At 42.6% G+C, this 24,072-nt stretch overlaps 1 protein-coding gene across 1 annotated transcript in view; it reads left to right on the top strand.

Annotated features, from left to right (window-relative positions):
* TMA16 (translation machinery associated 16 homolog) overlaps positions 1–24,072 on the top strand; it is a 75,681-nt gene that overhangs the window by 33,606 nt on the left and 18,003 nt on the right. Inside the window, exons 3-5 of the mRNA XM_059721294.1 lie at positions 15,890–15,927; positions 16,797–16,881; positions 19,957–20,105. Coding sequence (XP_059577277.1) covers positions 15,890–15,927; positions 16,797–16,881; positions 19,957–20,105 — 272 coding nt within the window. The remainder of the gene's footprint in view (positions 1–15,889; positions 15,928–16,796; positions 16,882–19,956; positions 20,106–24,072) is intronic.

The following is a 24,072-nucleotide window of genomic DNA, read 5'->3' as shown; positions in this document are numbered from 1 at the left end:
ACAGTAGCTTAAAAATGTATTTAAAATAACCCCTTTCCTATTTTGGGGGAAATTTTAGATTAGCTGTAATTCTGTAGACAAATTATCTCACTTTTGTGGAGCTATCCAAGGAACTATATTTCCACTTATGTGGAGTTGTTGTTTGTTTTACACCCATCACAACTTGTGGAGCTATCCATGATGTGGTTTGTTGAACTATCCAAACAACTATCATGAGGTGAATAAATCCCTTTTCCAACATAAAGGATAGTAAAAAATAAAGTTAATATATTCAAAGCGTATGCGATATGTGCATGTCTTGCACTGCATTCAAGCTTAAACTGTTTCAGAAAACAAGTTGCAGGCCCTAGGCAATGAATGAGCATTAATAAGTTGCTAGATAATGGCAGTAATCTTGTACTATTTGAAAATGTGTACAGAATTGAGTTGGATTTCTCAAAAAGCAGATTCTTCAAATTCTTTACATGTAGACTGAATTGATGCCTGCTTCTTGGTATGTAGAAATCTTGTTGTGTGTTTGGTTTCACATTGTTCTATGTTTAACACAGTTTTCAACCAAGTATAAATCTTAGCTAGTTACCAGCTCTATGGGATGTGATACACAGGAACTCTTGTTTCCTGTTAGATGATTAGTGATATTCTCACAAGAAGTGTGTTAGACTTTATATCTGTCATGCATTATATGGTACTAAAATTGTTGCTGGTGCATCAGTTTATTTAGTATATTGTTAAAATGGTCTTGAGAAGTTCTAGGATGGCTAAATAGCATAGCATTGCCGAGTAGTTGGAGTATTGTTGTAGCTGTGACTCCATGCAATGTGGAAGAGGCATATTTTTTTGTGGCATCTTTCATTGAATCCACTTTTTTTGGTCCAGTTACGAGAGATGTTGGCCAAGCTTTTGGGAACAAAGAAGGCCACTTTATGCCGAAAGCTTGTCTAGCATCTCTTCTAACTATGCAGTTGATCTAATGAAAGATATCACATTAAAACAATTGCATTGCAAAGACATATTTCTTTCACATTTCAGGATTATCAGAATTGATTATCTTGGATTAATTCACTGAGAACTATTCATTGATAGCATGGGAGAGTTTTAAAATGGCTTGGGATGACTATGAGTGTCCTTTTGGTGAGGTAGTTAACAACATAGGGCACTTTATTATTGGAGGTCATATCAAACCAGATACAGCCATTTATTTCACCTCAGTCATGCCATATAAAAACAATATTTCTGAAGTATTTTGTAGCTAAGTATCATCAATAGATTATGTGAAGAAGGTGTGATGGTGCTAGATTTACAATTAATAATTTCAGAGCCAGGTTTACCCTACAACAGGGGTTCTTAAAGTGTAGCTTACAGGGCAGAAGTGGCTCATGGCCTGGTAATAATTGGGTGGCGGAGTTGTTTTATTAAAAAAAAAAAAAAAGCAGTTGAAAGGTGGTCCCAAAGTGTAACCCTGCCACCTAGGGTTGCCCCTTTAAAATAGCTCTTTGTGGCTGAAACTTTGGGAACATCTGACCTAGAGGGTGGCCTTTATTTTTAAAAAGAATAAAGATTTGTTTGATAATATATTTATTCAGTTATCTGAATAGCTGAGAGATTTTACACAAATTTTTGGGAATACAAAACGTCCTTTCTCATACCTCCTAACTATTAAGTTAGTCTAATAAAAGATACTGCCAAACAGATCTTGCTTTTTGCATTTCCCTGAACTAGTATGCTAAGCAACACAGGAAGACTATTTTATCTTAAAGGGTATACATATCTTTGATACAAAAACACTTGTAACAAAAAGATGGTTTCATTGCTGCCATCATTGTTTTCTGTATTAGAAAACTGACATTGTTTGCACTATACTCCAATGGAAGTCTTGTTTTAGCTAACTTAATAGGACAGACTACTCTGCAGCAGAAATCTACAAAATATAGACAAGCAAACTATCAGCTATGTTGACTTTTAAGACATCTTCATATACATAATTCTAGCACAGTTGTTCTCAACCTTTTTTAGACCCAAGAAACCCCTTGTCATAATCAGGTCACCCCTTGGCAAATCCCAGCTCTTAATGTTTATTGTTTTTTTTTTACTATAGAAGAATAATAGAGCAATTATATTGTTGAAGAGAACCCCGAGCCCAGCAGGTCAGAATGTTTTTAATACTATGAGCTCCTGTTTGAAAATTCAGGGTTTACCTTGTTTGCATACCTAACAGGGCTAAATTTCATAGCACCCTGTAGCACTGTTGAAAGGATCTCAAGGTACCCCAGGGTGTCATGGCACTCTGGTTGAGAATCACAGTTTTAACAGAAAAGAACCGGTTTGCCTGATTTGAACATACGTGGCTAGAGTAATCTCAAGTATTATTAATAAACAATTTCAGAACAATAAAACAATTGTTTTACTAATAAACAATTTCAGAAAGGTTTTGCAATATTTGCAGAAAAGAGCAAAAATTTTACTAATCAGTTTGGAAGGCTTTTGCAGATACCACTGTAAGAACATTCTGACCTGTTGGGACACTCTCATTCAAACATGTCAGTAAGAATAACTGATAATCATCCATTGTCTGGAAGCCATATCTGCACACGGTACAAAAAAATATGCGTGGGCTACTCTCCCCCAAACCCTTGCACTTCCTCTGTAGTGACAGAGACTAATTCAGAGAAGACGGGAACATGGGCTTCAGACAATCTTCTGACATATGTGTTCATTTGGTTCTCTCACATTCCCACTCTCGTCTCATGCATGAGTGACCCTTTTCACACACTTCTCCCCATCAGGTTTAATCAGAATTAGTAAATGTTTCCTGTATGCTGCCAAAAATATATTTTTTTAAATCTGTACATGGGTCTTTATGGACAACTTGGGCAACCCAACACTTCTGTTAGGTAATTTTAAAGATATTTTAGGTTGATAGAGGCAGCTTATTCACTGTTGCAGTGAATTATTCTTTGTCTACACTTTAGAAAAGTGGAGTATATTGGAATACTTCTGTAACTCTTATATCAATAGCTTTCTATCAAAACCTATCCCTTTTACTTTAATTATTATAAAAATATATATAGATCCTCATGTTGACCTGTAATGCTTATGGTAGCCAACAGTCAACAACAGAGTTTTGTTTTGTTTTTCTCATTCTGAGTGACAGCATTCCCGTGGGCTCATATATCATAAAGCATGCAAAAAATGTGGGGCTTTTTATTACAAATGTGTCAGTATCACAGTCAAAAGTGGGAAAGATGATAAGGCTTTTACAGTATCTTTTGTTTTAACATAGAGTGCTCCTTCGGGAGCCTTGAACTGTCTCTTTGTTGAATTGAATGTATTTTTTTACCTAGCTGTTTTCAAATCTTGCCCTTATAATCCATCCTGATTTATCATGTTCAATTTAGTATTGTTAGCTGTGGCTGTTCCTTGAAGTTTACTCTTGTTTTCAGTATCTATATCTGAAGCTCCAGAACATTAAGTTTTTTGGTTTATATAAGCAAGAATAAAAATAGTTCAAAAGCAACTGCAAAAAATAGTTCTGACTTTAATATTTATAGAAGATATTTCATGTGGAAGAAACCTAAAGTGCTTTTCAAAAGTAGCAGTCGCTGAATCAACTATTGAAAAATGGACACACGTAGAGGGAAATACAACCTAGAACTGGAAATGAGGGAAAATCTGTCTTCATCTTCACTTTTTGAAGTAGCATAGAAAAGCCCAGCATATTTCTATGGAGTCAAGGATGGAATTTGTAGGAGGGGAAAATTCATAGTTTTTAAAATGCATCAGTTTGACATGAAATAAATGAGCTTCAAATATGGAGCTTTCATGGCAATTTTTAAAGTAGAACCATACTTAAAAGTTTCTTTTGTTCTGAATCTGGAATGAGGAGAGCTGGTGAAATATGGAGTCTGTCCATTTATTAGCAGAAGGAAAAGACATGCCATGGAGAAGGAAAGACATGCCATGAAAAACCACCATTCACTAAGTTTTCTGGTAGTCAGGTGCTAGGGACAGACATTACACATAAACTAGTTTAAGTGGTACAAAGACCTACAAAGGATGGAGGACTGGAACCACCACCAAGGAGGAATACTCTGCTCTGGTCCGGACTTGCAGAGAGCAAACCAGGAAAGCCAAGGCTGCGATGGAACTCCAACTAGCTATAAATATCAAAGACAATAAAAAGTCCTTTTTTAGATATGTGGGGAGCTGGAGGAAAAGCAAGGACAACATTGGACCCCTGCTAAACCAGATGGGACAACTGACAGCCATTGCCCGTGAAAAAGCAAACTTGCTAAGTGGGTACTTTGCGTCAGTTTTTCACCAGTCCCATGGGACACCCCTGCCCACTGTGGGTCAGGGATGCCCAGGTGAGGGAGATTCCTTATCCTCCATTAGTGCTGACCTTGTGAAGGAACACCTTGACAGGCTGGATACCTTCAAGTCAGCCGGCCCTGACTGTTTACACCCAAGGGTACTCAAGGAGCTGACTAGCGTCATAGCTCAGCCCCTGACACGGATCTTTGAGAACTCCTGGTGCTCTGGTGAAGTGCCTGAAGATTGGAAGAAGGCCAGTGTCGTGCCTTCAAAAAAGGGAGGAAAGTAGATCTGGCAAACTACAGGCCCATCAGCCTGACCTCTGTCCTGGGGAAGGTCTTGGAAAAGATTATCAGAGGCCATCCTTAACAGACTAGCTGATGGAAATATCCTGAGGGATACCCAGCACAGGTTTGTTGCGGGTAGGTCTTGCTTGACCAATCTCATTTCCTTTTACGACCAGGTGACCTGTCACCTGGACAAGGGGGAAGAGATTGATGTCGTATATCTTCACTTTAAAAAAAGCCTTAGATCTGGTATCCCATGATCACCTCTTGGCAAAACTGGCTAACTGTGGCCTCGATTTCACCACGATTCACTGGCTGGGGAATTGGCTCCGCAGGAGGACCGAGAGGGTGGTGGTTGACGGAAGTCAATCGTCGTGGTGTGCAGTGACCAGTGGGGTCCCTCAAGGCTCTGTCCTAGGGCCTATACTCTTTAACATCTTGATCATTGATGTAGACATTGGTGTCAGAAGCAGGCTGGCCAAGTTTGCCAATGACACCAAACTGTGGGGTAAAGCATCCACACCTGAGGATAGGAAGGTGATCCAGGAAGATCTTGACAGGCTCATGAAATGGGCGGATGAGAACCTGATGGTGTGTAACACCGAAAAATGCAAGGTTCTCCACCTTGGGAGGAAAAACCTGCAGCATGTTTATAGGCTTGGCAGTGCTACGCTGGTTAGCACTACAGATGAAAGGGACTTGGGGGTCATGATTGACCACAGGATGAACATGAGCGTTCAGTGTGATGCTGCGGCTAGTAAAGCGAGCAGAATGCTGGCTTGCATCCATAGATGCTTCTCAAGCAAATCCCGGGACATCATTCTCCCATTGTACTTGGCCTTGGTGAGGCCGTAGCTGGAGTACTGTGTCCAGTTTTGGGCTCCACAATTTAAAAAGGATGTGGAGAAGCTTGAGAGAGTGCAGAGGAAAGCCTAGTCAGAGGTCAGGAAAACAGACCTTATGATGAGAGGCTGAGAGCCAGAGGACTCTTCAGCCTGGAAAAGCGCAGGCTCAGGGGTGATCTGGTGGTCACCTCCAAGTTTATCAGGGATGTTCACCAGGATCTGAGGGAACGTCTGTTCACCAGAGCGCCCCAAGGGATGACAAGATCAAACGGTCACAAACTCCTCCGCAACCGATTCAAGCTGGACATAAAGAAGAACTTCTTTACTGTCCGAGCCCTCAAGGTTTGAAATAGACTGCTGCCGGAGGTGGTTCAAGCACCCACTTTGAACTCCTTCAAGACACATTTGGATGTTTATCTTGCTGGGATCCTATGATCCCTGCTGACTTCCTGCCTCTGGGCAGGAGACTGGACTCGATGATCCTTCAGGGTCCCTTCCAGCCCGAATGTCTATGAAGTGATCAGAAACTGGTTTAAACCTGCAACAGAACAGATGTTCAGTGCACATAAACTGATTTGAAAATGGCTGAATCCAGTTTGAGATGAACCTGGTTGAATGTAGTATCGTACTTAACTGATTTGGGTCTAACCAGTTTATGCAGTGTCTGTCCCAGACCCCTTCATGGTTTAAGTTAAATCAGAGTCCTCCAGAATCCCAGTGCTGGGCGGGGCTCTGCTCTGGGCTGGCCCCTCCCCTTTGCTGTTTGGCTGCAGCTCTGGCAGAAACTGCACGTACAGTAGGGTCTACCTGGCTTCCTCCTTGCCCCCCTCATCCCCCTCACCACTCCCCTCTGCCTTAGATAGACACCTCTCAGCATTAGCTAGCAGACCACATGCTGACTACTTCCATGCTGTGGGAGATGGGACAAAGGCAGACAGAACAGTGTTGGCTTAGGACTTTTTGGAGCTGATCAACAGGTACCTGGTAATGTCCCTCCCTTCCTTCCTTGGAAAAAGTTGTTTAAGAAGAGCTTGAACTATAGAGAGACCCCTTTATTTTGCTGATGGGCTGATAAATGCTGTGCAACTCCCCGCTGTGTTAGTAAATACTGTGTAAATCCTTGCTGGCTCCCTCGCTGCTGACCGGGGGGAGGGGGGGAGGAAGGGACCCTTCCCTTCCCTTCCCTTCCCTTCCCTTCCCTTCCCTTCCCTTCCCTCCCCTTCCCTTCCCAGAGCATCTTGCTGGGGCTCAGCTCAGCATTGTGGAAGGGAAAGGAGGGCTGTTTTAGTACCCCCTAGCTTCTAGCCTGAGCCACTGCAGGCATGTGCCTGCATTTTTCAGTCCAGAGGGGATGTCTGAACCGTTATGAACTGATTCAGCCTAGGCAGGTTAAACTAACCTGCAAAGACTAAATCAATTCAGGCTCAAGCTTTTTGAATCTCTGTCCCTAGCCAGGGGATTAATAGACAATTGTCAAAGGCTAAGTAAGAGTTGCCCAAGCTTGTTTTTTGAAGCAGGGTAGTTAAGCTGTCAGTGACAAATATCATATTATGTGACATCCACCCTTTCTGTTGTCTTACTCTGATGTTCCCAAATGTTATATGCCATCATTGATCATGTAGTGCTCCTAAGAGACCAGGTGGTATGGAGTGAAAATGGCCTGGATGTTTCTGAGACAGATTGCATATGAGCTGCTCTTTTTCATTCATAAGAGTTCTCTTCTGAAGAGTTGTGCATAACTTTGTGGACACAGAATCACGTGAGGAATCTGTGCTGATTTTGAGGATAAGCGATTAAATGCACAAGGGGACCTAGGTGCCTAAATTTAACATTTTTATGAAGCTGAGATCTCCAAAACCTTTGTTAGCTGCTAGCTGACCCTGTAGGTGCCTCAGTGTACAGTAAGGAAGTTTTTTCTGGTGGTTACATGCAAATACGCCTAAATGCTGACCCCATTGAGAGGATTCAAAGCCCTGTGTTCGAACTAGATGGTTATAATGCTTGTAGAACCCAGTCTTGTAGATGTTCTTTGAGCATGTCTAACTAGCATAAAAGACAGCCAAGGATGAGAGCTTCTGGGGCGGGGGAGGGCGGTGTTGTGTGTGTGTGCACACATGTGCACATGCGCCCCTTTATAGCTAGCAGCTCTAGCCACAGGAAAAAGTGAGAGCTATTGAATGTCAAATTAATTAGTAGAACCGTCCCACAGAAGAGACTAAATGTTATCCCAAAATATCAGAGAGCAGATAATTCTGCAGATAAATCTAAGCAACAGGGGATGATCTCGTGGGGAACCTGCGAGGACACAGTAACCTGGGATATGGTGACCATCACTTGGTAGAGTTCACTATCCAGTGAAGGGTGGGAAAAATATCCAGTGAGGCTAAAGTCTAGCTGGGGTCATCTAGACCCAGCACTCTTTCCTGCCTATGCAGGGGGTCGGACTCGATCTATTGAGGTCCCTTCCAACCCTAACATCTATGAATCTGTAAAGTGTTAGACTTCAGAGAAGGGCCAATTTTAGTAAACTTAGAAGGCTAGTTAGTAAGGTGGCGGAACTCAAGAGCATTGAGCAAATGGGGGTTCCGGAGGGTTGGAGGTTTCTCAAGGGAGTAATCCTTGGAGCACAAAAGGAGTCTCCCCTTACGCAGGAACGGGAGTAAGGGGATAAAAAAGCCCCCTTGGCTGAACAGGGAACTCTAGAAAAGACTGGAAGCAAAGAAAGAGATTTATAGGCAGTGGAAGCAGGGGGCTGCCACCAAGGAGAAATACACCTCCCTGGCATGCTATTGCAGGGAATCAATTAGACAGGCCAAGGCAGGACTGGATCTTAGGCTGGCTACAACAATTAAGGACAATAAAAAGTCCTTCTACAGATACATAGCAAGCAAAAGGAAAGCGCACAGGAACATAGGGCCCCTGCAGGACAAGTCAGGACAGTTGGTGGTTGATGCAAGGAAAAAGGCGAAGCTCTTCAATGAGTTCTTTGTTTCAGTAACCTTTGGCGGTCTGGTGCCTTTTGGACATCTGTCTATGCTCAGGGTAGGGGAATTGTCTTGGTCAGTACTTACAACAAAGGTTGGTTCTGACTTAGTTAAGGAGCACTTGGAAGGGCTGGATGGGTACAAGTCAGCCGGCCCGGATGACCTCCATTCACAGGTGCTGAAGGAATTGGCCAGTGTCATAGCTGAGCCACTGGCACGACTGTTTGAGCACTCATGGTGCTCTGACCAGGTCCCTGAGGACTGGAAAAGGGGCAATGTGGTGCCCATTTTTAAAAAGGGGAGAAGGGATGAACCTGGGAAAATACTGGAAAAAATCATCAAAGAGCGCATTTGTGAAGGCCCAGCAGGGTAAATGATGCTGAAAGGAAACCAGCACGGGTTCATCACAGGTAGATACTGCCTGACAAACCTAATAGCCTTTTATGACCAGGTCACACTGCCTTGACACAGGAGCTGAGGCTGATGTCATCTACCTGGATTTTAGGAAGGCCTTTGACACAGTTTCGCATCCTGTTCTCATAGGGAAGTTAGCGGGCTGTGGAGTGGATGCCTACACAGTCAGGTGGGTGGCCAACTGGCTTAGGGACCGCACCCAGAGAGTGGTGGTGGGCAGGTTGTTCTCGGCCTGGAAGGAGGTGGGCAGTGGTGTCCTGCAGGGTTCGGTCCTTGGACCGGTGTTATTTAATATCTTCATCTAGCGATTTGTATGAGGGTGCGGTGAGCACCCTCTCTAAGTTCGCAAATGATACCAAGTTATGAGAGAAAGTTAACACACCGGAGGGCAGGGAGCAGACACAGGCCGACCTGAATAGGTTGGATCAGTGGGCAGAACAAAATAGGGTGCAGTTCAACAAAGCTAAATGTAAGGTACTTCACCTAGGAAGGAGGAATCCCCAGCACACCTATAGGTTGGGGGATGACCTTCTCAGCAGCTGAGAGGGATCTTGGAGTCATAGTTGACTCTAAGATGAACATGAGCCGGCAGCGTAACGCCATCAACAAGGCCAATCACGCCTTGTCGTGTATTAGCAGATGCATGACCAGCAGATCAAGGGAGATGATGCTCCCCCTCTATGCAGCATTGGTCAGGCCGCATTTGGAGCTCTGTGTCCAGTTTTGGGCGCCACACTTCAAGAGGGACACAGAGAATCTGGAGAGGGCTCAGAGGAGGGCCACTCACATGATTAGTGGCCTCCATGAAAGACCCTACAAGGGGAGGTTGAGAGATCTGGATCTCTTCAGCCTTCACAAGAGATGGCTGAGGAGTGACCTTGTAGTCGCCTATAAGTTTATCAAGGGAGGGCAACAGGGAATTGGAGATGCGCTATTTACCAGAGCACCCCTAGGAGTAACTAGGAATAATAGGTGCAAACTAGTGGAGAGTAAATTTAGATTAGACATTAGGAAGAATTTCGAATGGGCTTCCAAGAGAGGTGGTACTATCACCTAACTTGGAGGTCTTCAAAAGGAGGCTTGATAGTTACTTGGCTGGGATCATCTGATCCCCATCCTCTTTCCTGCCAGGGGCGGGGGTTCTGACACAATGATCCATTGTGGTCCCTTCTGACTCTATAATCTATGAATCTAGGAATAATTGCTTTTAGGAGCTAATTGGTTCTCTGCTCAGCTTCCTGACCTTGGTGACTTTCTTAGCTGCTTAACACTTGCCATGCTAGGGTGCAGGAGCCTTAGTACAGTAAAAGCTGCGTTATCTGTCACTTCATTAACTGGCATGCTCTATTAACAGTCCCACTTCGGGCCATGGCCCGGGGCAAAGCAGCCTGCACAGGCCCCCCTCCCTGTCCCCCAGCACACTGATGCCAGGGGAGAGGCGGTGTGGTGCCTGTCCCCTGGCACACTGATGCACCGGATGCAGCAGGAGGGGCGTCTTTGCCCAAGCAGGCAAAGACACCTCTCAGGTAACCAGCATATTTGGTTATCCGGCACCCCCCATTCCCCATGGGTGCTGGATAACAGAGGTTTCGCTGTACTTAGTATCACCCTTAGCAGGAGCCACAACCACTGAGGGAGTGACAGTTCCACTCTGCAGCAAGGCTTTCAAATGTCCCTTTGTGGATTTAGGTCAAAGTGAAAGTTGGTGTCAGGGCAGTAACTCCTACAAGTCTTAATATTCCCTGAAAAAGTAAATTATTTGTGTTCAGCTCTTGTTTAGAATGTTGTTTTCATCCAAAGAGTCCTTTAACTGCTGCCTTCTTCCCATCACTTTGATTGCATGAATTGATGGACTAATCCTTCTAATACACTAAGATTTTCTCATTTGGGAAGTACTCACTCCATTTTCTTGTAGGGTGCAAAGCTGAGTTTCATACTAGCAAGTTGTGCTGCCTTTTTAATGAAAATCTGTTTGCATGTGAAGCATATTTGTGCAAGTATATAAAATGTATTTAGCTGTGCTTATTTCAGAAAATGTTTTTGTCGCTAGATATTTTACTTGTGTATGTGTTTATACCAGGGGTCTCAAACTTTTTTAACTTGAGGCACCCCTAGATACACTCAAGGTACCCCTCAGAAAATGCCAACTCTTTGTTTTAACTTTTTCTTTTGACTATGGAAAAATAATAGAGCAATTCTTCTGTTGTAAATAACTCAAAGACCACAACAGGTCAGAATATTTTTTACACTGTGGAGTCCTAATTAACATATCTGGGTTTATCTTGTGAATCATGTTTGCACACCTAACAGTGCTAACATTGCATGGCAGCCCCATGGCACACTTGAAAGCATCTCAAGGTACTACAGGATGCTTTGGCACCCTACTTGAGTATTACTGGCTTATACCAGTACATGAATAAAAACTGTTAATGGTTTATTTACTGTAATGTAGTACAAACAAGCTTGTAGCATTTCTAGGCAGGAGTAAGCTGCATATGCTACAGCTCTAATTTAGGTAGCTTTTTTATGTTGCATAGCAATTTTCTCCATGGCAACACTTTGTAGGCATGCACTATTGTCTGTATTGCCATGCAGGGCACATAGACAGGAGTGTCAAATGCTGAAGATGACTAAAAATCAAGTTTGTTACAATTTATGCTTAAAATAATGGACTTGCATTTAAAGGTAAACACATTACCTTTTAAAAGTGCGAAGGCTGTCTAATTTATTGCACTGAGTGCAGCATATATCAGTATCATCTGCCCTGGAGGTAGGTTTCATATGTGTGCACTTTGTGCAAGGAGCTCCTGGCCTTTAGAGAGCAGGTGTGTTCAATGTGCAGGACAGAGACTGAGATAGAGCTTCAGAGTCTCAGTGCAGGGATGGGTTGGTGGTTATAGGGAGAGAGGTTTTAGGTTTACCAGGAATTGGGAAACTTTTTGGGATAGGAGGAACCTGTACAGAAAAGATGGGCTCTACATGAACTTAAAGAGAACCAGACTACTGGCACTAAAAATTAAGAAGTCATAGAGTGATTTGTTTTTACATTAAAAATGAGGGAAAGCAGACAAGTGCAAAGAAGTGCACAGCTTGATTGGATGCAGCCACAAACGGGGCATCATACAAATTCTGTATCCTCTTGAAAACAATAGTAAGGAAGTCAGAAGTGTAACCGTAGACAGTGGTGAGGATTAGTCAGTGCACTTAGACTTTGAGTCAAATAGCATATGTAGTAATAGGTAACAAAGCAAGGACAAATGTTAGATGCATAAAAAATAAGATGGGTGAACTAGAATGCCTGATATGAAATGGTAACCTTTATGTAATAGACATCTCAGAAACTTGGTGGAAGGGTATTAATCAATGGCATACCGTTATACCAGGTAACAAACAAGTAGGAATCAGAGTAGGACATGGTGCTTGGGGAATGGCACTGGGTGTTAAAGGTAGCAGAGAGTAACAGTGTGAAAATCATACCTGATAGGAAAATGACCTCAATCTCAGTGGGTGAAAATTCAGTACTTGACTAAAAACAACATTGTACTAGGAGTATGGTAGATTACCTGATCACGAATATAGTGTGCAGTTCTGGTTTATATATTTCAGAAAAGATGTAGTAGAATTTGGACAGGTGCAAAAGAAGGGCAACTAAGATGACGGGATATAGAACAGCTGCCATACCAGGAGAGACTTAAAAAAAAGATTAATGTTGAAGTGACATTATAGCCGTGGTGGTTCAAGAAATGTGAGAGGTCTCCCTGAGGAAAGATACGATGATACCCGAAAGATTTTCTAAAACTATCCCAATCATGCAGCTGGTCCAATAAAAGATACTGCCCAGAAAAATTCTTGACTTAATAAAGGCTAGGACTCTTAAGTTTGAAAAAGAGACTGAGGTAGACACGGTAGAGATCTATAAAAGCATGAAGAGAGTGGACAAAGTGAATAGAGAACTGTTACTCACTAAGTTCCAGAATACTAGAACTAAAGGAGACCCCTGGAAATTAGGAGACAGGTTTAAAACTAATGAGAAAGTACCTTTCAATGAAGTACATAGTTAATTGTGGAACTCGTAACCACAGGAGGTTATAGAGGTAGATAGGATAGCCAAGTTTAAAAAGAGACTAGACACATTTATGCCTGATAGATCCTTTAATAGCTGTTACACAAAATAATCAGAGTGTATCCCCTAGCACCTGTAAGCCAGCAACTGGTGGATTCCAGAGATGTTATGGGATAGATCACAGCAGATACACCAGATTTACTATTGGTCTGACCCAGTGTAGCACTTACTTCTTATGTAATTACAATTTTATTTTTAAAAATTGTATATGCTGCCCATTCTTTGCTCTTTTTCTGTTCTCATTCTTACTACTACTTTTTAAAATTCCCTTTCATTTTTGCATGTTGTTTCCTAGATGTGGTATCTTTTTTTGTCCACTCTCCAGAATTTTCCACACTTGGTCTGCTTCCTAGTATTGGCTTTTGTGCTATCTACTTTTTCCCCTGCATCAGTCTCTGTTTGAGACATTAGCTGTAATTCTCACTTTAATTTGTTGTAATGTTAATTCTTCCTTTTCTTTATCTATTAAGATCCCATTCCAGGTCTGTCAGTTTAAAACTAGAATCCATTAACTTAGAATTTTTCTTCCACTTAGAATTTTAGGTTCCATTTTTTATCTTTTAAAATAGAGCAAGTTTATTTTATTAATAAATAAACTTGCTCTACGTGGTGAAGTTTTGGTTTTTTTTTTAAAGGAAAGAAAAGGAGAAGAATCTTGCCTAATTTATTTGGTTTTATACTGTACTGTATTTGATTTTATTATTCTATTACCCACTCTGGGAGCCCTGCCTACTGTTATTAATTGTTGTCATGGCTCCATTGACTTCAGTGAAGCAGTGACGATTTATACCAGAGAACCTGCTGCTGCATCTTGTGTTACTGTATATTTTAATTAAAAATGGTTTTCTGCTCTTTGGAACATTTAGGGAATTGTCTTGACAAGAATAAATATTATTTCACAACAGTTAACGTCATTATTTGTGCTAAACCAATGTGTACTTGAGAGATTTTTGTATATTTTATCCTTGCTTACTTCAAATGACAGCCATACAGCTTGATCATCAGGTATTACCCTGAGATCTCCAAGACTAAAAGTATGAGGCTCTATCATATATCCTCCAGAATTAACAAGGCTGTACCATACATCCAGTAATTCAAAAAGGGGGAATGATATGGAAACTCCTTGCAATTTACTTTCTTAGTCTTCACATAAAAGCTATTGACTAGTTTTGAAGATATCTCACCATCTATTTTGTTATCACTTGTCACAAAATAATGTTAAGTCTATAGGAATGAATAAATAAGGTGTAATTTTACTTCATTTCTTTCGCTTCCATTAGATAACACAATGGGGATATACTGGAAATAGTTTACATATTTCAGGGGTGTGCAAAATAGGAGCTGCAGACTGTATTTGGCCCATGGAGAGATTTTGCTCAGTTGGCAGTGGGTCCCTTGGTCCCACCTGGCCCGGGTGTGGGCAGTAGCTTGGGCCATGGCACATGCAGCCAGTCCCTCTACCAGCAGACACACAGTGGGGTTGGGGTAGCACGGTGGCTGGACTCTGTTTCCTGACAGCCCTGGTGGTGATGGCTCCTTCTGGCTGCCGCTGCTGGACCCAAACCCAATGCCTAGGCACCTCAGCCCATCCACCTTCCACCCATGGCTGGAGGCATGACCTGTGCAGGGAGGGCATGTGGCCAGGCAGCTGGAATAGGGCTGCAGGCCAGCAGGGAACGGCATCTGCAAGCAAGATGTGTGTGGGGCCAGGAAGACTGAGGTCTTGGCGGGGTAACAGCATGAGGCTAGCGCAGAGCTGCTGTCCACTTCCCACATGCCCCTGTGACAGGCACAGGTTCTGCAAGCAGAGGCATGCAGCTCTGCCATGCACTGGGCCTGCATGGCTCCCTGATCACAGGGCCCAGGCGGAGCCACAATGTGCTCCCTGCATGTCCCTGCCTGCAGAACTGGGGTTTGGCCCCAGGCCAGGCCCTGCATTATCATTGTCCTACAACACTGGCCCCGGGTGCAGCTCCCTGCACAGCTCCTGACCAGTCTTCATGGTGACCCAATGATCTCTGGGGAGAATGGCTGGGAGCTGTGTGGGCAAGGGTGCACAGCAGGGTGGGGAGCTGCGTCTTGGGCTGAGGCCAGGATCTTGGAACGGTGGCAGCACAGGGCTGGACAGAGTTGTGATCTGCTCCCTGCACACCTATGCCAGCAGAACCTGCCCCCATTGCAGGGGCATGTGGGCAATGGATTATGGCTCTGCCCCAGCCCCAGCCTCTAGCTCTGTCCTGTCACCATCCCAGGGTCCCAACCTTGCCTGCCTGTCCTGCCCATGACCCCTTCCTATACAGGGCATTTTGGTGACTTGGGGGTGCTGACCCAACCCACAACAGCTCAGCAAAACTCTCTATGTGGCCCATGGGCCCAAATATGCACCCACCCTTGACATACTTGATGTAGGGACTGAGCCTGGGTCTGATGTTCCTGCATAAAATACCCACAGAAACTGTCATAGTTGTATGTTTTAAAAATGAAGGTTCTCATAAGGCATGTTTTCATCCTGTTTTACCATGGGCATTTTCTTGGTAGATTTTCAGAAGTGTTAGACAATAGTTTCGCTTTGGGTTTTTTTAACCACATTATTTTGTCAGTTTTGGGTTGACAAAATAATCTGCCCATTTGTGCTGAAATAAGCAAATAATTTTCAAGTGAAAAAAGGGAGGAGGGGAAATTAAGTCAAATCCTTTTATTTAGACATTTTCAAATAAACTGTCTCTGAATAGTATCTTGAGACCAAATTTGTTTAAATTTGAAATGTAATACTTTTGGAAATGAAATGCTTCCTTTGATCTGAAACAGACTTTTTTCGTGTTCTTATTTTGATAGGAATGGAAAAAATGTTTTGAGTTGCTATTATTTTTGCCCTGCTTTTTATTAACTAATTATTGGCTATTGTATGAACTTTTACTTTTCTAGGTTGAAAAATGAGAAAGCTTTGCGTCTGAGTACTGTAGGTAAGTTTGATAAACTGTTTTTTTTTTTTTTTAAACAATAATTTTTGGTTTTGAAAGAAAGTCTTCCAGAGTTTTGAGGGAAAAGGAATGCTATGGAGTTACATTGTAGTTGCAGGAATGACTACTAGCTTATTGAAAGATTCTGTTTATTCAAGCATCATATGTTCCCATTAACCCTACATATATTGATACAATCAGGATATTGAAAGATTTTACTTGTGCTTAATGTTTACAGTGCACACAGATGTATGTCTTAGCACAAGGTAATTTAACATACAACAGAACAAACTTTCTTTCCTAAATGCAATCTGGTTTTACCAATCCATATAATGTTTATACGTGAACACTTACACAAAAAGATGCTTTAAGTGAAATAACATTGAATTTTAGACAACTTTGTATGCTACATATTATATCTTTCAAATTTACCCCATTCTTAAATTTTATAAATCTGACTGCTTGCCATGGAATGAATAGGTCTTAACCAATATTATTCTTCTCCATGCTGCTGTTTTAGAACAAACTTACTTCTTTTTATATTAAAAATGGAAAAATACATTAGACATTTTCTTCCCAATTTCTAGTATTTTAAAACAAAAACAAGAACAATATATTTTTAGGTAAAGGGAGATGAGAAACAGATGACAGTACTTTCCTTACCAGTTTCTTCCTCCCAAAGTTAAAAATGACACCTAGATAAAATATGTTATTTATATGAAATCTTCAGTGAGACTCAGTGCAGGTACTCTAATGAGCCAAATATTTATGACTGAATATTAAACCCTGGAAAATAAACTTTATTACAGGAACAAAGGGCTCTGTATTTATATGAAGTGCTATTGTAATTAATATTAATTTTATTCTTGTAGGAGAAAAATTGCAGTGGTTTCAAAGTCACCTTGACCCTAGCAAAGCAGACTACACAAAGAAAGAAGCCTGTGAACTAATTGAAAAGTAAGATTGGGTCTAGAACAATAAAAAGTTTGATTTGTTTGAAAAAAGATTGACTGGTAAAACTGCAACCAACCTTTAATAAACTACCTCTTACTTTTCAAGTTTTATTTTTAGATGTTACTGGTTCTTAATTTTTTTAGTATTAAATATATGCATAACAGAAATGTCATAAGTACCCTGAAGCTCCTGAATTAGATCATGGCGCAACTTTCTCACGCAAGATTTCCGTCCCTTCGTGCATAGTGAAGGCAGCTCCAAATAACACAGCTACAGCTGAATGCCCTTTCTAAAGACTACATGATCAGGATAGCATAAGGGCATGGAGCTGTCCATTGTTTGGTGAAAACGCGGCTAGTCAATTCTAGTCCTCTTATCCTATTTCATTTTTTTTTTTTCAGTCGGGACCCTCTCAACTACCACAGTGCATGAATTTTAAAGGCAAGCAATTTTGAAGTAGGAAGCTGTACAAAGAGACTTTTATCATTGCTATATTTAAGGGTTTATTTAGCAAAGGTTGGCCATATGGTAGCTGAATCACCATAGGAAGGGCAACATTGCCTGATTGTAGATTTTCATTTATCTTCAGTCATGGTACGTTTCTTACACAGTTCAAGAAAACCTACATAACAGGGTATTTTTAAGGATGTTGAAGAATAGGTCTTAGTTATGTAAGAGTCAGAAGACTTTAATTCCTCTCAGTGCAGTGTAGGCAACCTACAACTTTGGAGCTATTCGATCTGGCCCATGAAGCAGGGACCCTTGTGGCATTCAGCAACTGGGGGCTTCACCCGCATTGTTGCAGCTGGGTGGCAGAGAGAAATGATAGCAGTTGGGTCCTAGCTCTGCCCTGCTTTGGACCTCAAACTGGGTTATTCTGGCCTGATCTGGAAAAATGTTCCTAATCCTTTTCCCAGTGTAAATGATGGCATGATACTTTAAAATATTCAGAATATTTTCATTTGAGGTTTTAATGAAAGGCAACAAGATTTTTGTTTTCCAGGTTGCACAGGGGTCACTTTTTAAGATATATTGTGTGTGTGTTGTACGTACAGGGCATACAGCGTGAATTAAAAACAAGCATGAATCTTATGGGATAAGGCACAACGCTGCATTTATTGGAACATAAAACATGCAACATAAAAGGAATAAAGAACAGTAAGGTTATCTGCTTCACTCATTCCCATACATACTCATTCATTCATTCATTCATTCATTCATACAAAAGAAACAAGCGCGTACACAGATAGTTAGACAGTCCTGCAAAGGTTAAGGTGTTACCAAGTTCTAAAGATGCTTGGGTCAGTCTGGTGGCCAGCCAGACCGATCGTGAGGAATGGAGTCATGTCTTGTTGGGCGCACCCAAAACTCCTTCTTGCAGGTGGACAGACCCAAAGCCTTTTCTTTGTGTTCATATTTTATAGTGATAGCTGTCCATACAAGCCTATGGATTCCACTGAGTCAGATGTAAAGGTCATTGTCCTTGTCCCGTTGGCAGGCTGGGATTGGTAGGACGTGATCTTCTGGCTTTGTGGTCTACAATCTTTGTGTGGGTCGTTGCTTGTAGTCTTCAGCCCTCAGGGTGAAGGCATGATTTAGTATTTGGTAATCCTTAACTGCTGACTCGACATCGCTGCAGTCTTTAACTCTTAAACCACAGGAGGCTATTGTCACCTGCTGCGAGAGGACTGTCTTGATTCATGTTGTCACAGACATACATCATTCATTCTTTCATTACCTGTTGTCAAACATGCCAGACATACCACAGACCTTACATAAACATTTTTCTTATACTAAATTTAAGTTCTAAAATCATGACACCAACAGGTCAGATACATTTCTAAGCAATAGGGGATTTAAAGTAGGTGGTTAATTCCATGGTTATTTAATATTTTATACAAAATAATAATGACTGATTAAAATATTATGAAAAATAAATCATAATAAGATTGATTATAACAATAGCAATATAAAGCAATTATAGCTACTGCAGTGCAACATGTGTACAATCTCTCACACACACAAACAGATAGCCACCTACCCATCCACTATTATTAAAGTCAAGTGTGTTCAAGCTAGGAAATTTTAGCATTTTTTGGTCAAATTTGGCTGCTTTTCCTCCAAACATAGCAAAAGAAGCTTCCCTGACAATATAGCAAACCTTCCCACACCAACGTCATATTTTAAATTGTTGCTCCAAAGTGTGAAGGTACTAGAGTTTCTCATAATAGGCTGTAAATAGATGTTTCATTTGACTCATATCAAAACAGGAGCCCTTTCATGCATCATTGCTCCTTCCCCAGTAGGTAGCCCACACAAGCACACATCCTGACAGATTTATCCCTGGTATGAACCACGGTAATCATACAAACATGCAACAGGTTGTCCTGGGAGAAATGTTTGTACATTTTATCCAGCATTCTTCAGAGGGAGTTGAAGTAGGACACCAGGAATGTATGTCCGTAGTCCCAGGACAAAAGTATGTCTCCCAGGATAAATGTGATGTCTATTCATAGCCATATAAGCAGGAGCAGTAGTTTATTAATGTGAACAAAACAGTGTATTTTTAGAAATCTCATTACCTATGACGTTTAAGTAATCTAAAATGAAATATTCCCAAAAAAACTAACTTAGAAAAATTTAACCTAAATGATTAACAGTTGGCAAAATTTCACATTTCTATTTCAGTTCCTTATAGTGAAATTGTTTGTCAACCTTTTGTGTAGCTTCTAGTCATAAACAGGAACATATCTTATCCTACTCCTAGAGTCCTTAGGAAGTTCTTCTAATATAACACTAACCTTCCTTCTCTAAGAGTTGCTTGCATAGGCTAATCTGTGCTATACTCTGCAAAATCAAGAGTCATGGGATCAGAACTTAACTAGTCTTTTTATACTTTGAAAAAAGTATTTCAGTTTAGCTTACAGCAATCTCAGTTTGCCTTTGTGGCATATTTCGAAATGGCTTAGAAGACAAAGTATTGTAACTGGTAAAAATGTCCCTGACAAGCAACCAAACTGGTATCGTTGTGTTACAACGTTGCTATTCCTAGCTGAAATATATGTTGTTGTCTTTCAGTTACTTAAATCGATTCAGTGATGAACTGGAGCAGATTGAGTTGCATAACAGCATCAAAGGCAGACAAGGGAGACAGCATGGTTCCCGGGAGATGATCATCAAACAGACCATGGAACGTGAAAGACAACTGTATGAAGGATATGGGATAGGTATGACTTTAGTAGTAACTTGTGCTGTGAAAACTGCAAGAGCCAGAACTACCACTCTTTTCACAAGTCTGAACCCAGAATGAGGGTTTCAGGCAGTATAATCTTTCACTTCAGAAAACTTAAACTCCCCTTTCTCATCTTTATTTCTAGGGATTTTGAATGTGTAAAGCCAAACAAAGATTCTTCTCATGATTGTATGTTTTACTTCTGTGCAGTGATTGCCTTGAATAGTTACTGTGCTTCACTTGTTAAAACTGTTTGGTTAAAACTGTTTTTGTCGTAAGCCTTGGGCTTCTCTTTTTAAAAGGTGATTATAACCTACCTGTGTTGAAGAAACAGGAATTCCATCCAGCACCTGTCTTAGGCTGTTACCTTTAGTTTTTTAGCCTGAACAGGCTGACTGCCCTCTTTGAAAAGCTATGTATATGTACATAAGAATGAGCATGATGCTGTATATTGGTTTATTAGCTCTTATTTGGAAAGACAAGCATAAGTTTCTCATGATTTTATTATTCATGGATAGTAACCGCCTCAAAGTCATGGAAATTAAGCCTTTATTTAGACCATAAAACACTGTGATGTTCTCTTACTAATGTAAGTCTAGCAAGAGAACTAATGATGCAAGTCTAGCATCATTGATGATCCCATGACCTGAATCATTCCACGAGTAGCGCAGTGATACAAAAGTTTCACTAGATTCATGTTTCGTATCTTACTGTATATCATTCACATTTGAAGAAATGCCTGGGGGCTTGTGAACATGGGGTCTGTCAGGGTCTCCCAGCCTACTAAATCCTGAAGACCTTGACAGAAAAGACCCACAAATCCAGAAAGGTAGTCCAGTGTCTTTTGGTCTTGCTTTCACATGGATTTACTGCTTTCTCTTTCTTTGGATTGGATCATGGCTCCTGTAGCGGGTACAGTGGAGCCAAAGGAAATTAAGCAGGCACAAGCTCAGTTAAATATGTTGGATTTTATTTCTTGGATTTCTTCATGAACATTCAGAGGAGTGGTATTTCACTGTAATGGGTCTCCTGCCCCAACCCTAGCTCTGCCTCAGGAATACTTTTCAGCCTCAGTACAAAGATACTCTTTTCTGTTCCCTTCAGTTAGAGATCTAGATCTGTACATTTAATAACCTTGTCAGACCTGGTAATGAATATTTGTCACACTGTTTTTAGCTTCTCTCAGGGTATAGACAGATGTAACAATTGTAATGATATTAAATTGTAGTAGTATAGCTAGAGGTGCACTCATACGTTGGTTTGATATCAGATCAGTACCGATATAAAGAAAATTGTCTGCATCAGATATTGGCCCAATGGGGCCAATAAATGGCCATGCTGTGTGCAGCCGCAGAGCAGCACAGAGCAGAGCCGGCAGCCTGCCTCCATCTGGTAAGTTGAAAGGGGAGGGAAGGGGCATGGGGGGCAGATTAATGCCCCCTGTGGTGAGGGAGGGGGTAGGGGCAGGCGCAGGTGCTGCCCAGCAAGGGGAGGAGAAGGGGCGCAGGATGGAGGCACAGCTCTCCTGCTGCTGCTTGCACTCCAGGAGGGTGGGGGGGGTGTGCCCCCACATCTGCTCAGCACAGGGTGGGCTGCAGCTGCGGGGTAGAGCCAGAACAGGCGCTGCGCGGGGCTCTTCTCAGTGGGGGCTGGGCTCGGAGTGGGCTCTGGCAGCACTGGGAGGAGGCTGCATCCACCCCAGGTTTTGCCACGGCTCCGCTGCCTGCTGCTTGGCACAGTTGCTCATTTTCCTGGCGCTTGGGTGTAGGCGGGGCATTCAGCCAGGGCCATGCCGGGCGGCAGTGTGGGGCTGGAAGTGGAGCTGTGGTGAAATTCGGGGTGGCTGCAGCCTCCTCCCAGCGCCGCCAAAGTCCACTCCAAGCCCAGCCCCTGGTACGAAGAGCCCCACACAGTGCCAGCTCTCAAACTGCAGCTGCAATCCGTCTCATGCCGTGCAGTGGGGGCACCCCCCCCACCCCCCCGCCCTCCTGGGGTTCAAGCAGTGGTGGGAGCCGCCCCCACCCCACAAGCTGTGCCACCTTCCAGTGCCCTCCCCCAACCCCGGCTGGGCAGTGCCTGCCCCTGCCCCCTCCCTCACTATGGTGGGCGTTGATCTGCCCCCCTACCTCCTTCCCCCACCTTTCCACCACAACAGACTTACCAGCTGATAGCAGCTATATCGGATTGGTATCAGCTGATATGCCTCCTTAAATATCGGCTCTTGGTATCAGCCCCCAAAATTTCTATCAGTGCACCCCTAATATAAGCCCTTGTGATGTTATTTACATTTGTATGCACCTTTAGCAATGCAAGCATAGCAAAAATACTGCAAATTCACCCCTATTTAATCCAACCTTGTACCAGTGCAGAAGTATGAAAACATAATAGTTATAACAGCTCATGTGCACTTCTGAGCGGCAGCTTCTCCTCCCCTCTTAAGGGAGGTTAAAAGTTCTATTTGTTCATAGCCTCAGTAAGTGTATATTTATAAAATATCCCTCCCACTTAACCTTTAATAACTAAAGACTCATGAGCACTCCCATGACATAAAAAATAAACTGTAATTTAGATATAAAAAAGAGACCAATAAAAGTAGACTCAAAACAACATTATTAATCCAAAAAGTCAAGTCAGATATTTCACTTGCCTGCCACTGTAAAAATCATTCTCCAGTGTACTTGGTGGTTTTCATTTTAAACCACCTTCTTTTCTCCATGAGGCAAACACTACTTCATCTCATTAAGTGTTCAATATAGTTGAGATGAGATGAAAAACATATGTATCCTGAGAGCCACAATATGAACATTACTAATGAAAGTTATTTGTCAGGAATGTATGGGGTTCACTTTGGGAAATAGAACTTTTTTAATCTACATGGACTGATAATGACCCAATAAGAAAATATTTTACCTCCTTAGAGGTTGCTTATAAATGTTAGCTATGCTAGAGCAAAAGAAAGAAAGGTGGAGGAGGGAGAAGGAAACAAAAGGTGGAAAATCATAAACGTGCAACTATAAGAAGCAGTAGGTGTTCATCAGAATGAGGGATAGGAATGATGGACTCTGAGAACCAGGGAGGTTATGGTGTTGAGAAGGGTGCCAACAAATACACACATGAATTGTCTATATTTTTAAATGGACATCATTGCCAAAACCAAATGACCACTTAAGCTTTATTAGGCGCCCCACGAAGTCATCTCGTCCACATCTCTGCTCAAGGCAGGATCATTGCTAACCAACTCTCCCTCACTTGTTCCAAGGGACACAGAGGGAGAAAAGCACTGGCTCCTGGATAGCCCACCCAGGGGCAAGCTGTCAGGAAGCCGTGTGGGGACTCTGATGTGGCTGCCAATACCCCCTAACACTGAACAGTCCTAGGTCACCTCGGGTCTGTGCAAAATGAGGGCATTCCCCCAGCCTGGAATCATCCTAGGAAGGCTCAAGGCCTGGGCTTTTGCTTCCCGCCTCTGCCTAGACCTGGAAAATGATTTGTGTGTGGGCAGAGGGCATTTCCCACAGCTAGTCCCAGGAGAGACCTGCAACCCTCTCTTGCCAGGCCCTCCTGCCCCACCCATCCTTATAGCCAGCTGAGGACAGGCTTTCAATCACTGGGGTCTCCTAAAGGCAGAGGTAAGCTAAGGAGCAGCCTTCTAGCACCTCAGGGCTGAAGACCTCACCTGGCTAGAACACTTATATCATGAACGTCGTGTGCCTCCCAAGGCTGGGGGGGCACAGCGACCACCCGCAGGCAGCGGTGAGCAGGGAGCTCTCGCAGGCAGCTGCAGTGGTGTTGGGGGGGCGTGGAAAGCGGCAATCAGCAACCACCTGCAGACGCTGTCGGCAGCAACAGCCAGAGGCAATTGGTGACCACCCGCAGATGCTGCTGGCAGTGTCAGCAGCAAGGGAGAGGGGGTGGTGAGCAGCAACCACCCGTGGGTGCCACCAGCAGCGATGGCCAATCTC

This window comes from Alligator mississippiensis, chromosome 2 (assembly GCF_030867095.1).
Source record: "Alligator mississippiensis isolate rAllMis1 chromosome 2, rAllMis1, whole genome shotgun sequence".
In the NCBI taxonomy this organism is placed as follows: Eukaryota; Metazoa; Chordata; order Crocodylia; family Alligatoridae; genus Alligator; species Alligator mississippiensis.
The sequence above is the reverse complement of the archived record's forward strand: the minus strand, read 5'-3'. Positions and strand labels throughout refer to the sequence as shown.